The 16,145-nt window shown below is 42.4% G+C and overlaps 1 protein-coding gene across 2 annotated transcripts in view; it reads left to right on the top strand.

Annotated features, from left to right (window-relative positions):
• DNAJC3 (DnaJ heat shock protein family (Hsp40) member C3) overlaps window positions 1–16,145 on the top strand; it is a 48,679-nt gene that overhangs the window by 759 nt on the left and 31,775 nt on the right. For both annotated transcript variants that reach the window (XM_018568047.1, XM_018568048.1), the window contains exons 2-4: window positions 6,291–6,401; window positions 7,674–7,798; window positions 12,175–12,249. In XM_018568047.1, coding sequence (XP_018423549.1) covers window positions 6,291–6,401; window positions 7,674–7,798; window positions 12,175–12,249 — 311 coding nt within the window. The remainder of the gene's footprint in view (window positions 1–6,290; window positions 6,402–7,673; window positions 7,799–12,174; window positions 12,250–16,145) is intronic.

The following is a 16,145-nucleotide window of genomic DNA, read 5'->3' as shown; positions in this document are numbered from 1 at the left end:
GTTCAGAGCCCTGCATGTGCGCAAAGGTTCTGTTGAATGATGGTGATTGCTCCTGTCATGCTAGGGGTGAGAGTCCGACACCTGGATCGTCCTGAGGAGAGGACAGGTTGCAACTCTAAAGAATATTGGGAGTTTTGGGGCAGGCTTTGGTAGGGGCGCCTTCAGGTATGACAGATACAGTAATGAAGATTTTTAAAGGCTTCTTATTGTTACCTACTGGGACTTGTGGACCTCACAGGCTGTTTTGTTTCAAATGTGAACTAACCAGGTGGCCAAGCGCTGATGTGAATTGTTCTACGTTAGTATCCATACACTTTAATTATTAATATTTTATATATAACACCAACAGTTTGTGGAGCACTTTACAATATAAGGCCCGGTTCACACCTGGGCGTTTTGTAGCACGTTTGAACGCTCTGCAAAACACCGAAATCCCATTATTTCCTATGGGTATGGTTCACACCTGGGCGTATTACAGGCTGTATGAACGCGCTACAAAACGTCCTACGCCCAAAGAAGTACAGGAGCTTCTTTGGGGGGTTTTTGTTGCGTGTTTCCATTGGGGTACAGCCAAGTAGCCCTTGGAAACGCGCGACAAACGCGCATACTCGATACGCCTAGGTGTGAACCCAGCCTTAAGGAATGACAGTGCAGTTACAATACAATTCAATACAAGGTTTGAAGGCCCTGCTCATGAGAGCTTACAATTTCAAATAGAGGAGCAAGTGATCCAAAAAGCTGTCAGCTATGGGAGGTGAGTAGACAGTAAAATGGCAGTTTTTAGTCAGAGGTGGGATAGGCTTCACTGGATGTCTATGTAGGTCCGATATTAGTTACCACATATTAACCATTTTAAACATTTGCAGCATTGCAGTTATCCTTCTAATGCCGGGGCACACAAAACCCAATTTTGGAGGATCCCAGAGGATCAGGATGATCATAGACTGGCCAAACTCTCTCCAAGACCCTTCCAAAGTAGAGGCATGGGTTCACTTACAGTTAGATTCCTCCTTATGAATTAAGTGCCAATAGAGGTAGAGAAACGCTTGCTCTGTTTCTTTTCAGAGCAGCGTTTCCCAACTCTTTTTCTCCCATGACACCCTTATGGAAAATCCTTAAGGCCTTGTAGTCTAAAATGTAAGGGGGGAACCCATGCAAACACACAAACAGTGGGGTTCCTTCCTTTTTATCAAAGTCTTCCCTTCATATCAGGAGCCTCCTGCACATCATTAGCCCCCTTTCATCAGAACATTTTGAGGAAGCCAGGTACCCTGGTGTGCAACAGCACTCTGATTAGCAAAGGCTGTTTTAGAGGACACATGTGAACAGTGAAACACTCACCTTCTAAGGCCTTGTTCACACCAAATGCAGAGCAGATCCTGTCAGGTTTCTGCACACGCAGTGCAGTGGGTTGTGCTGCGTTTTTGATGCGTTCCGGGCCGTTTTTGGTAAAAAAAAAATATATATATTTTTTTTAGTTTAACATGGGCTTTCAGTGCGTTCCAGGCATTTGCATGCGTTTTGCATGCGGTTGCATGCGTTCCAGAGCAGGTAAAATAGGGCTTGCTGCAGTTTTTTCACCTGCTCTGCATCTGCACGCTGCGATGTGAACTAGAGCCCAAAATACCATTGGAATAAATTGGACGCAGTTTTGATCCGGTCTGCAACTGCTCTGTACCTGCTCCGCTCTGCACACGCAGTGCAGTGGGTTGTGCCGCGTTTTTGATGCGTTCCGGGCCGTTTTTGGTAAAAAAAATAATATTTTTTGTTTAACATGGGCTTTCAGTGCGTTCCAAGCATTTGCATGTGTTTTTGATGCGTTTGCAGATCCAGAGCAGGTAAAATAGGGCCTGCGGCAGTTTTTTTTACCTGCTCTGGAACTGAACGCTGCGATGTGAACTGGAGCTAAAAATACCATTGGAATACATTGGACGCAATTTTGATCCGGTCTGTAACTACTCTGCTCTGCTCCGCGCTTGGTGTGAACAAGGCCTAACATTTGTCACTACCTTGCTGGCTGGATGAGTGTGACATTAACCCACAAAGGGCTTAGTAAACACCGGTGACATCTGCAGCATGGCTTGTGTCTGTAATCACTTTTATGCAGCAAATGATGATGATGATGATGATGATGATTGGGGGGGGGACTCGTAGCTCTTTCAATGCAATTGACCAATTGTGTTGCAAAAAATCCGGATTCTCAGAATTTTCCTAACGTGATTGGGTATTCAAACTGAACCGAGGTTCGCCTTATTTACACCCATTTACCTTGCAAACTTAACATATGCTTTTCAAAGTGAACATTCACTTTGCTGATTGAACAGCCTCTACTCATTTTGTCAATTAGCCACACTATATAGAAGGGTTCACACCATTCCCTTCCTCCAGGTGAGCTTACTGTACAGTCTAATGTCAAACCCATAGCCTTGCACATATGCAAGGACCAGTCTTTGTATGCAAGTAACTTTTGTATGAAATTCTCAAGTGCACGTGTTTGAATTCAGAGTAGAGCCAAATGTACCTATGCTACCCTCTTGCATTCACAATTGTAAGTTAAACGCCTTGTTACTACCAACTCCACAGAAAAAACTGCTCTTGTCTCCTACTTAATGTGGTATTAAAGCCTCTTCTCTCTTGTTTTAACAGAAACACATGACATACTCATTACTTTAATACAGTAATGACCAATTTCTTCCTAAACAGTCCACTTACTTTTTCTTGTTTCCTTCCCTGAACTTCCTGTCAGGGAGAGCACACATTCAACATCATTACTAGTCTCCTATTTACATTCAGCAGGACTATATGTCCCATCAAGCCTTGCACTAGCTTGCATATGTGCCCCGTGTTTTTTGTTAAGTTATCTGAGGCTACCTGTGCATGTAGGCGACGGCAGCATCAGCACCTCGCCCTGTAGTTTAATCCTGGGAGAGAGGCTTCATAGGACCCTGCAAGTGAAAGGAGCCACTCTAAAACAGGAAGGCAGGCCAATGTTTAGGGGACACGATTCAACATCAAGAAGCTGTAGGTGTGGATATCAGCAGTAGATATTGCTAAAACAATTCGGCCTTAATATCACTTTAATCTTCACTAAATGGAAAACATCCGAATTCAAGCAGCGCTGCTGATTGGCCAGCTCTGCCTGAGCTGATATGGCCTAAGGGCTAGCCGTTTAGCCACATTACTGGCACCTGCCAGAGTCTATGGTAGTGTTTTCTGAAGGACTGGTTCTCTTCAGGGCAGAAGGAAAGAGTGTTGTTCATTTTTTTTAGCCCTACCTATAGTTTACACACCCTTTTAGGAGGCGCAGCGTTACGCAGGCTGGGGCTTGCAATACTCCCCGATTGAGTGCCACTCAAACGTCATTACATGAGTGCTGCTTGGTCCTAGAAGAATACCCGCCCAAACTAACAGTCATCCATAAGTTGAAATAGGTGTCCCAAGCTTCAAATGCTGAGCTTCAGACCAACTTTTGCGTTATTAAACCCCATGTTTTGGAATTTATGTGGGCACTTAAAGTAGCCAAAAGTGTTGTGTTTTTTTTTTTTTTTTAAAGTTTTGAATAGAGTAGGCAAGGAATTCTGTACAAAGTGCAGAGATTACTCTACTGGAACATGCGTCTCCTTTGGAAAATTTACCTTTTACTCTTTGTTCTGGGGACAACTTAAACGTTTTGGCTTTTCCATCAATTTCTGTCACAGTGAGAATGATCACCAGGACAAATGGGGAAGGTGAATCTAACTAGCGGGGACACAGACACTAATAAAAAGTGAGAATGATCACCAGGACAAATGGAGAAGGTGAATCTAACTAGCGTGGACACACACTAATAAAAAGTGAGAATGATCACCAGGACAAATGGAGAAGGTGAATCTAACTAGCGTGGACACACACTAATAAAAAGTGAGAATGATCACCAGGACAAATGGAGAAGGTGAATCTAACTAGCGTGGACACACACTAATAAAAAGTGAGAATGATCACCAGGACAAATGGAGAAGGTGAATCTAACTAGCGTGGACACACACTAATAAAAAGTGAGAATGATCACCAGGACAAATGGAGAAGGTGAATCTAACTAGCGGGGACATAGACATTAATAAAACTTAACAGTGTTTTCATCCTTCCACATTCTACCCATAAAAAGAAAAACGTTTTGGATATACATACATTTTAAGTAGCCTGCATTTTACATCCGCTGTCAGCTCACTAGGTTTAACTTTAGGATTATATGTTGTTACATTTTGGAAGTACAGTAAAAGCTTCAAATGAGAAAAGATAATTTGTCTCTCCCTACCTCCTAATTTAGAGCATTATTGCTTTATTAAAAAAGAAGTGCCCCGGATGTTCTTGCCATAATGTGTCAGTCTGCACAGCATATTAGCACATTATGTCAAAGCAATCCTATTCAGTGCCCCAATGTCCAGGCTCTCCTCCCTTTCTGGGGCTTCCATCTTTTTCCAGGCACTGCGTTTTCAGATGCGGGCCCCGATGACGTAACTCCTGTGCATGTGCACGGGCGTTACTTAATTTTGCCAAGGATCCTGCCAGTGCATATGCAGCTCTGTGTACAGTTTTATAAAAAAGGTGCTGATGGGTAGGCAAGTGCTTTTTATAACTCCAAAGACATGCTGGTAGGTTGATTGACTCCTGTCTAAATTGGCCCTGCATGCATGTGATATAGGGACCTTAGATTGTGAGCTCCTTGAGGGCAGGGACTGATGTGAATGTGCACTATGTAAAGTACTGCGTAAAATTGTCGGCGCTATATAAATACTTGTAATAATAAATAACAGGAGAGACTTGCACAGATTATTTTATTTATTTATATATATATATATATAATTTTTTTTTTAAAAGCCTGCCAGTCAGCAATGTATTAATTTTTTTAAAGACTTCAATTCCACTTTAATTCACACTGGAGAGTAACTTGTGCTACGTAAATGGTTGCAATTTAGAAATGCTTTGCTGGTACTTACGCTGGAGCCCACAGGTACTGGAAAAGCTTACACACTTAATGAGAACGCTACTTCTGTGCCATATGTTAGATATTGGTTGTTTGTGTACAAACTCCTCCAGTAATTAAAACTAATTTTGAAGTGATTGCATGTTTTAAGCTTCAAGGGTAGTTATTACCGCCACAGTGATATTGCTCTGGGTGAGCAAGAGTAAGCATTATGTTTCATTAATTATAGAAAGCATATCTTGTTTAGTTCAGAAGCTAATTTTAAAGACACCATGCTGTTAGCTCATCTGGGTGATATCTAAAGTGACCAGTGCTTATCCTGCCATGAAAACCAGTGACATTTTCCTGAGATATTTCAAAATGTTGTTTTGTAATGAGACTATTAGCAGACAAGCTGACCCCCCCCCTTCCTTGCTGGCAATTAGTTTTTTTTTTTTTTTTTTTATTTTCTGCCTCCAAATAGAGCATGATACCTTTTAAGGCACTCAGGGAAGAAGAATGTCAAAGATCAACCTTCCTAATGATCTTCCCCTTCAGTGTGCATGCCTATGTAGATGGAAAATATCCACCAGCAAATATACCCATCGGCCAGTCAGTCCAGCATTTCCCCTAGAAATGTGCAGAAACCCATAATTGCCCCAATTTTGATTTGGTGCTACAAGTTGAGACAGCATTGTATTATTTATTATTATTATTCAGGATTTATATAGCGCCAACTTTTTGCGCAGCTCTTTACAATATATGGAAGACCTTACAATTACAATACAAATTAAGACAGGATGGTAAGGAGAATTTTTAGATAATTTTTGACCCCTGTTGAGTTCCTTTCACATTGCAGATTTCTTTATTACACTGCTCAAGAACTGAGAATTTCCATGGGCACTTTGTAAATGACGTTGCCAAAAAAACCCCCATCTAATGCCTTAGTTGTTAGCAGCTAGCTTGGGACCTTGTAACCCATTTTGGTAGGAGCTTTGACAAATGTTTGTTAAATACCTATCAGTGGTTAAAGCAGAACTCCAGGCAAATGTATTTTAAAGAGTAGGAAAAGGTTAAAAGCTCTGGTAGGTTTTTGTGTCCTCCGCTGTGATATGGGGACAGGAAGTGAGAATAATATCTCCAACAAGGACTCGGACAGCCATAAAATAACTTTCATTATCACAGTGTGGAATGGTTAGAACCTCTGTTAAGTGTTTGTTCCTGTCTGCGCCCCCTATGAGGCGATCTCACTTGCTATCTTATTACTGGGACGAGAAGTGGTACAGCTGTCTGCATTTATGGAATTTGTACTTGTCTTATGGACACTCTTTATTTTGTTCCTCTGCAGGGGTAGAGTGTGGGAGTAATGTCGATGTGGACAAGCACCTCGAAATGGGAAAGAAATTACTAGCAGCTGGCCAGCTTGCAGATGCCTTATCTCATTTTCATTCAGCTATCGGTAAGTGTTTTATGCACATCGCTGCCTAGACATTATTGTTTGATAACCTGCATGTTGGCGAGATTATTTACAGATAAATGTCTTATACACATATCCAAAGCTGGCTAGGTATAGTAGAATTCTGATCTTCATTCCCATCTTTAAAAGGGGAATACTGCATTAAATTATCAAGTGCAAACTAGCATGAAAATCCAAGCACCATTGACTGCTGGGACACTGTACTATTATCTCAGCTCCACACACACACCTATAGAAGAATTTCCATCAGCTTTGGAGGTGCATGGCCAGTTTGCAGGTACCAGTTTGGTCTTTAAAGGAACACTTGGGGGCAGAAAAGTGAGTGTAGCATGTGCACGCCTCCTTTTCCTGTTGATCATTAGAGGGCTTTTCCTCTTTACACATAAGTGTTTTCCTGCGGCACATCTACTGTTGTAACAAATAAGTAGCAGGACCCTCCTGGAGATCCATTATATCAGAATGGACATGCACTGATAATGTTATCAAGAGTCCTCTGCACGCCATACAGCTGTGACCTCGTCAAGACAGTGGTGCTCGCAGTGATATCATGAATGGCACCGTGCAGAACATAAAGTGGAAGAAAAGTTGATCACCAGCACACACAAAAGGGCTTCTTTTACCCCTGCGTTTATTGAACACGTCACATTATGTCTCAAAAACAATGTTTCGGTGTCATGCTAGACCCCTTCATTGGTTTGTATTGCATAGGAGGGTGGAGGGCCCGCTGGGGTTCGTTTGCCTGGGGTCCAAATAAAGGAGCAGGAGTATGCCATTGCTATGCTGTGTGTTCAGGTCTAAGTAGTGAGTCTCCTCTTACATGCTCCCTTTTACGAAAACTCAGAATACACGACCCTGTGCAATCAATTGAAACATTCTGTACAGTTAAAAGACAATGCATTGGAAACTTAAAAGATCGTTTGAATAAACTTAAACATCAATACATATATTCAATAAAATATAAACCTTGGAAACCTGTTTGCTTAATATTTATACAGATGTTTATGTGTATTACAGACGCTTGAAGGACGTATGTGACATTGCCACGTAAGGGGTGCCCTAAAAATATTTACCACCATAAGGGATATAGAGTATTAAAAAAGCGTTTATAAAGCCTGAACATTGAGAATGCACAGAGCGTAAGCTCTGCCATCAAGCAAGCCTAGTAATTTATATATCTGCACATAGAGGTTAATGTGTCTTTTTACAGTTTTTGCTGTGTTTGATGTCAACTCAATGTTTTCATGTCTTTGTTAGATGGAGATCCAGATAACTACCTGGCATATTACAGAAGAGCCACTGCGTTCCTGGCCATGGGCAAATCTAAAGCCGCAATTCCTGATTTAAGTCGAGTGATTGAGCTGAAACCAGACTTCACATCAGTATGTAATACTTCCAAATCTTACCTTGAGGGCAGAAAAAAAATAACCTGCTTCTAGAGTATTTTTCTGCCTATAATCGCCACTTCAGAAGGTTTAAACCTTTTAATATGTGAAACGGGACTTGGGAGATTTCAAGTGTTGCTGGATGTGACTGAAATGTGATGTATTTAAAGCAGAGTGATGCAGACTCATTCATGCTCTCACACTTATTATAACCATGGTCAGCCTTCACTCTTCAGCTGTGGAGGAACTATTTGTCCCAGCATGACTTACCAACCACTGGCTGAGCAGGCTGATACTTGTAGTTTCTCATCAGCTGTAAGAGCAGGTTTTCTTGTTTTGGTCTTCTGTAATATTATCTTATGGAAAAGCATAAAGGCTCTATTCATATGTAATATATCACCAATGATATGTGTAATATACAGTGTGTATATGTACACTATATTGCCAAAAGTATTGGGACGCCTGCCTTTACATACACATGAATTTTAATGGCATCCCAGTCTTAGTCCGTAGGGTTCAATATTGAGTTGGCCGACCCTTTACAGCTGTAACAGCTTCAACTCTTCTGGGAAGGTTGTCCACAAGGTTTAGGAGTATGTCTATGGGAATGTTTGACCATTCTTCCAGAAACAAATTTTTGAGGTCAGTTACTGATGTTGGACGAGAAGGCCTGGCTCGCAGTCTCCGCTCTAATTCACCCCAAAGGTGTTCTGTTGGGGTTGAGGTCAGGACTCTGTGTAGGCCAGTAAAGTTCCTCCACCTAAAACTCGCTCATCCATATCTTTATGGACCTTGCTTTGTGCACTGGTGCGCAGTCATGTTGGAACAGGAAGGGGCCATCCTCAAACTGTTCCACAAAGTTAGGAGCATGAAATTGTCCAAAATGTCTTGGTATGCTGAGGCCTTAAGAGTTCCCTTCACTGGAACTAAGGGGGATAAGCCCAACCCCTGAAAAACAACCCCACACCATAATCCCCCTCCACCAAACTTTACACTTGGCACATTGCAGTCAGGCAAGTACCGTTCTCCTGGCAACCGGCAAACCCAGACACGTCCATCGGATTGCCAGACAGAGAAGCGTGATTCGTAACTCCAGAGAACACGTCTCCACTTCTCTAGAGTTCAGTGGCGGCGTGCTTTACACCACTGCATCCGACACTTTGCATTGCACTTGGTGATGTAAGGCTTGGATGCAGCTGCTCGGCCATGGAAACCCATTCCATGAAGCTCTCTACGCACTGTAGTGCCAATCTGAAGGCCACACAAAGTTTGGAGGTCTATAGCTATTGACTCTACAGACCATTGGCGACTTCCTCACACTGTGCGCTTCAGCATGCGCTGACCCTGCTCTGACAGTTTACGTGGCCTACCACTTCGTGGCTGAGTTGCTGTTGTTTCCAGTTGCTTCCACTTTGTTATAATACCACTAACAGTAGACCATGGAATATTTAGTAGCAAGGACATTTCACGGATGGACTCCTGATGAGAGCAACCCATTTTTTCACAAATGCTTGTGGAAGCACTCGCATGCACTTGTTCGTATGTATGTATGTATGTATGTAATCTTTTAAAAAAAAAAAAAAAGTTTTCCCTACGTTATGTTATAAAACATCTATTCTTAACCATATTTTCGGTAAGATATAAAAAACTCGCCCATAGGCAACACTTAAAACCATTCTATTGCTCATCAGTTTACTGTTATCAATGATTAATGGCCCCAAAATTATTGCTCTCACTCTGACGTTTGCGGCGATATGTAACATGTGCGGTACAATAGGCGCAATTGTTGTTTTTGTGCGTAGGCGCACCCGACGCATATGTGCGTGCGTAATATATAATATATATATATATTAGTAAATAGTCTATTTCTCAGTGCTGACTGTTTCACTGGCCATAACCATACATTGAACTTTTAATTAGCTATCAAATGCAAAACAACTGACTGGATCATGACAACCTACCACCAACAATTTCAATTGTTTACCAGTCTCGATAGAAACTTACTAATGGGTTTCCTTGATCTATTTGGTCATTTCTGGGATGTTGCGCTTAAATATGTCTGAAAATTGCCTTAAAACATGCCTGAATATTGCAATGTTTATGGTTGGCATTGTTTTTGCTGCCATGCTACCATTGGGTACTGTTATTTCATTAATACATCCTTATAGGGCAGTCTGCTAGAATAGGCTTCCTAACACACCAAAAATTGTGCATGTATTAGTTGTGTTGTAATGCAGCGCACTACGACACCAATAGTACATTACCATGTGTTGTGGTGCACTGAAATGCACAACCTTTGGCAGGGTGTGTTGGGGTGACGTTAAGAATAAATTACATTACAGCGTACAAACACGTGAAATACCGCAGCGCGAGCAGGGGTGGACAGGCTGTTAGCCTGTCATTGCTTTGTACAGGCTTAGCGAATGCAACACTGTGGAACAGCCTGCGCTTCACAGCCAGACCTTACAAACTTGTGTGAATGAGGCCTTATATTGTAGTTGAATTTCAGACAAACAGTTAAATATACATTTAAATTGCATGTATGTAAACCAGGGCTCAAAATTTCAGGCCCTGAGCTACTAGCCAGGCCTTAAGAGTTACTCGCCACCAGTTGCCCCACCTAACCCCTACCCTGCCCTGGCCTGCCCCTCGTACCTCCGACAGCTCAGCAGTGTGACGCAAAGTACAGAGATCAGTAACAACACAGAGTGTTGTTCAGTAACAACACAGAGATCAGTGGTGTAATGCCAAGTACAGAGGTCAGTAATGTAACACACTGTACAGAGTTCAGTAATGTAACGCACAGATGTCAGCAGTGTAGGGCAGAAAGAACGGGGAGTTACAGTGCACATAGCTGATCTGATTTAGGTGCCCTCTTCCTCTCCTGCCCTTTTCCTCTTCCCCTCCTGATTTAGATGCCCTTTTCCTGGTGGTGCTGGTAGGGGGGGCACCAGGGATCCCAACCTGAAAGAAGCAATTTCAGGGAGGTGCCCTTCTCATTTCAGGGAGGGGCCCCCTCTGAAATTATGGCAGATTGCAGAGGAAGCAATAGCTTCTTTGCTATCTGCAACATCAAACCCACTGAGCTTAAAGCACAGCTGCATGATGGATATCCTGGATATCCCCAATTCTTTACTACATAGAGTGTCTGGATTACCTATATGGGCACCAAAAAATGTATTTGACAGAAGAGACCTACAGAATCCCTTCTTCATTAAAAGCCTACACGTCATTTTTTTTATTTTTTAATTATACTTTTTTTAAATTTATACTTTTAAGTAAAACATACAAGTAGTGCCCGTCCCCAGCCTGTGGTTAGACAGCGAAGGACAAGCAGCTTGGTAAAGAACTTGTCTTCAGGTCATTCTGCTCTCTCCATCTTTTTGTATGTCCCATCAGAACTGCAGGGCAACTTACTTGATCCTTGTGTTCATCGGTGGGGGTTTCGCCGCCGGTGGGACGGGGGTGAAGCTTCTGCGGTGATCGCTCTCTCTTCTCTGGCCGGGGTGAAGGGAAGACGGCCAAACTGATTCTTCTCCTCTACGGTCGCTGCAGCTTCAGAGCGGCCGCGGGGGAGAAGAATCAGTTTGGCCGTCTTCCCTTCACCCCGGCCAGAGAAGAGAGAGCGATCGCCGCAGAGGCAGTTTCACCCCCGTCCTGCCGGCGGCGAACAACCAGCCGATGAATTTCCACTCGCCCCCTCGCAATTTTCACTCGCCAATTACGAGGGGGCGAGTGGAAATTTTGAGCCCTGTGTAAACTATGACTACCAAAAATATAATTTTGTTCAGTTAGTCTTGCCCCTCACATCTCTGGCACACAGCCTGGCAAGTTTTGTAACTCTGCTATTTCATATTTTAGCTTGGCCACTTCCAGTGTCACCTTCCTGATCCATTGCACAGTGAGAAGGCAAGTGACTCAAGAAGCTGAAATACTGAAGCAGGAAAAAGTAGTGCATTGTTCTGGCTGTGCAGGGTCACTTACAAAATCTTTTTCATGCCAAGACCCCCCCCCCCTTCCCGCCACAGACATCTCCTTCCCCAAACATGTCTGATATCTGTGGCAGAACATCCTGGTTTATACACTCTTGGCACTAGTCTTATCACTGGGTACATACGTGACGATCTAAGGAACTCCATTTCAAACTACAACCACCAGTCTTTTCTCCCCCATTCGATTAGCTGATGAGGAGGGGGATCGGCAAAAGTTGCAGTTTATCCATAAGTATGCGGTTATTTTCTGATCGAATCAATTTTAGGCAATCATTTAACTCTTTTTTTTATATAAAATTAACCGTAGTTAGGGCAGCTGCTAGAACAGGAAGTTGGTGTTTTTTTTGTTCCTCTAACCTGTGTATTTTTGGTTCTTTGCAGGCAAGATTACAAAGAGGACATCTGTTCTTGAAACAAGGAAAATTGGATGAAGCAGAGGAGGACTTTAAAAAAGTGGTAAGTTGTAAGCAGATTTCTTTGGAAAGAAAGAAATATGGGCGGCCCCTTCTTCGGGACGCAGAAGCGATCTGGCGACAGGTAAGTCGCCAGGATCGCTTCTGTTGTAAAGCCGACAGTCGGCTCTACAAGTTTAAACAGAGTCCCGGCGGCAAAAGTCGCCGGGAGTCTGTTTAAACAGCCCCGATGCTGGCGACGTACACTGTACGTCGTCAGTCACGAAGGGGTTAAAGGGCCATAAGAACACAAAAAGACAAACTGTATAATAAAGATCTGCTAATCCCCATTCACAAATATGCATATAACCATACCCATCAAGGAAGCTCAAGTCCTTTCTCATTCACAGGCCCCCTTTATCCTTCCTTTACTTGGTGCATTACTGATCTGGAATAAGCATATATAAATTGGGTGCCAGGACAAATGTACATGCTTATGCCAGGTCAGTGACTGGCAAAATAGTGAAGCCAGGCTCAGACTGACAGCCTCATAGCATGCACCTTGAAAAACAGGTCAGCAATGGCAGCTCTCATATTTGTCTTCCCAGGTCTCCTCTAATGAACTCTTCTACTCTTTAACCCCTTTGGGACTGGAGACGCACACTGTACGTCCCGCCACAAAGGGACCAAATGACTTGTCACGTACACTGTACGTGACGAGTTATTTGCTGCACTAGAAGGCTGGTAACCGCTGAGAATCAGCGGTTACCATTCATTAATGTATCCCTCAGTTTAGAGGCATCCATTAATGAAAGGGTTAACCTTTTTCAGACACCCGATACCTTAATATCGGGTGTCTGAGAGTCAAAGCAGAGCGGGCACACATGCCGGCTTTTGCCGGCATTCTGACAGCTCGTATAGATCGAGAGATATCTCTCTCGGATCGTAATACTGGCTTTTTTTTTCTTTCACTTTCAGGAATAGATACAAAATGTATCTATTCCTGAAAGAAGAATGTTTCAGTTTGCTGATGGTTGTTGTAACAATCAGAAAGCCAGTAACAGCTGAATCCTGAACTGCTGCAGGATCAGTGTCACTAACTTATTATCGGCTGTTCTAAAGTTTGAAACAGCCTGATAATAACCAAAAATGTATTCATTTATCAAGCAGTAATAGTGAGATTAATTCACAATGACTGCTTGATATAATTAAATAACTAAAATTAACATTTTTAAGTTTAAAAAAATAGTGAAAAGTGTAAAAAATAAAAAATAAAAATAAGGGACAAATAAATGAATATTTATTGCATTTTTTTTAGCTGTGCTGGTTTTGTAAAAAAAATACTACAAATCAAAACTGGGAAAAAAGTGTTTTTTTTTTTTAAACGTTTTTTCCTCTTTTTTTTAATATATTTTATTTGTCCTAAGTGAGGCGTTAGACACACATGTGATATAAATATGTAGCCCTATCTGTCCTCTAAAAAACAATATATAATATGTGTGAGTGCACTTAGTAAGAAAGTATACTGACGTGGAAGAATCACACAGCAAAAGTGTCAGACATTTACGAACAGAAACTAAAAACAAGCTCAGTCATGAAGGGGTTAAGCAATACTCCCTGTGCAATAATGTAGTAAAGTTCTTGATAATTGAGAAGAAATCTTTATTTTGCATAGGAACGCAAGCCGGAATAACTCAATAACTGAGGATGCTTTATTTTGACATCTAGCTGTAAATAGGATTTATGATCTTCAGGCAGTAACACTATAGCAGCCACAATTTCTTTTGTTTAGGGATGCCTATTGCAGTGTTTCAAATTAACTGTAATAGAAACAGTTGTTTTCTATGAAGAATGTTTTGTTTGGTGTTGTAGAAGTACTAGGATGCCAGTGGTAAAAGTTTAAAATTTCTTTCCAAATAGCTTTTTTATAATTGTGTTGAAATGTCAGAGAACGCCAGTTGGAGTGTGAAAGGTATTTGCGTTATTGGGTTTCCTGTAAAGCTGGCCTAAACCGGCCTTTTTTTATGCTATCGGTGTGGTGATCCTTGAAGTTAGCAACTGCTGTTAGACTCTCTCTCCGTTCTTGGGAAGGAAACTGGGTATGCGGGCCTGCAGGGAGACTATGTGGTGGCATCCTTGCATGTACAAGGTGTGTGGTGTGTTGTTTTTTTAATTTTTTATAAAGCTTTGTTTAATGCTCCGATCACTGGCGGATGCAGACCGCAGAGCTGCTCCTGTCAGCTGTGGCCGAAGCTCTAACAGTGCTGAGCTTCGGCTGAATGATTAGTAAGTTAAGATCTGCCCATCTTGGACAGGCAGATCGTACTTGCGATAATCGCAAGCCCGCCCCACCGAGGGGAGTGCTTCAGATGAGCGCAGTGCTGGACGGGCAGTGTGCACTTGCGCACACAGGCCCGTTTAGCATTTATCTTACGAGCATGCCACACACCCGCTGACAATCGTACGATTCTCGGCGTGTTTTCAAACATGTTCCTAAGATAGAAGTTGTGCGACCGTACAGTAGAAACGGTCGCACGTCTTCCACACACTTTGCGATAATCGTGCGATTGCGGGATTTCCCGCGATTATCGCAAGGTGTGTGGGCACCTTTAGGCCCTATTCACACCTATATTTCAGTTGCGATTAGGGATTCCAGTGTCACAAACTTGCACTTTCCTGCACAATCCCTAATCTGGCATTTACATGCAGCAACTGTCTCCCATTCAGGTTAATGATCGGGTGACAGCTACTGCATGTACACGCATGTGATATGATTACATGCAATTACAAAAACAATCAATCTCCCTGGATACACATTTGTGTATCCAGGGATAGTGACAGATGCCTAACTGCATGTAATCCTTTCACCTATGATTGCGTGCAGTGTGCAGGCTGTTACCCGATCATTAACTTGAATGGGTGACAGTTGCCGCATGTAACATACATTTAACACTGGTACCGTATATAGTAGCGGCCCCCACGGGACTAAACAATATGTCCAGTGGCCCTCGAGTAAATTTGAGTTTGAGACCCCTGCTCTAAGACATGGTAAAAGCAAGGCTGCTGTCATTACAGTGTTCATAATAGTAACAACCCAGCTGACACTGAATGCAACACATCCGCTGTGGATACTTTGACAAAGTGCACCTGGGAATATGTAAATTACTCTGGGCTCAATAACATGGAGACTATAAGCCACTTCATACTGGATCGCACTGGACTGGAACACAGGCACTAATGCAGGAGATCGCACTGTAGGCGAGGGGCCTGCCTGCGCAGCCCACGCCCACTCCCGCCCCTGAATGCAGGTGTTTTTTCGTTGGTAGATCTCAATGAGCTCGTCATTTTGAAAAGTAGATCTCCAGATGAAAAATAGTGGGCGCCCCTGCTCTAGCCAATGTGTATTGTGATTCAGATCTTATCTGTATTACTAATATATGTCTTGGAAATGTTTGTGCGGGTGGGGAAAAAAAAACCTACCTAATATGTGAAATGTTGAAGGGGTACGAAAGTAAACCTACCCTGGGAGGCTGAAACTGTGCAGCTTTTACCATATTTATTTTTTTTATTTATTGGTTTATTTATACACCAAACACAGGCAGGTAAAAAGCAAAGTAAACAAAAATAAACATTTTCCTGAAAGTCACTATAGAGAACATGAATGATAAGCCTTCAAAACAAAGGATTATCATGGGGAACATAAAGAAACCCCATTAAACATGTCCCTGTTGCTAGTTGCAGGAAATATCTCCCGTAGAACATCTAGGTCATACAGTCCTTCCTTTCAGGCCTGCAGAATGTCAGCAGATCAAAAGTGACACCTGCAGAGAAGAAGGTGAATCACCACACAATTACTGGGAATGAGAATAGGCAGCTTGAAAATGTGTTTTCCCTTCACTTGTCCCATTCGCTCTTTAACTTTCCCTTTGTACTTGTAATAGGAAGAATGCGTTAATGCTG

This window comes from Nanorana parkeri, unplaced genomic scaffold (genome assembly GCF_000935625.1).
Source record: "Nanorana parkeri isolate BGI_ZX_2015 unplaced genomic scaffold, ASM93562v1 scaffold1130, whole genome shotgun sequence".
NCBI lineage: Eukaryota > Metazoa > Chordata > Amphibia > Anura > Dicroglossidae > Nanorana > Nanorana parkeri.
The sequence above is the reverse complement of the archived record's forward strand: the minus strand, read 5'-3'. Positions and strand labels throughout refer to the sequence as shown.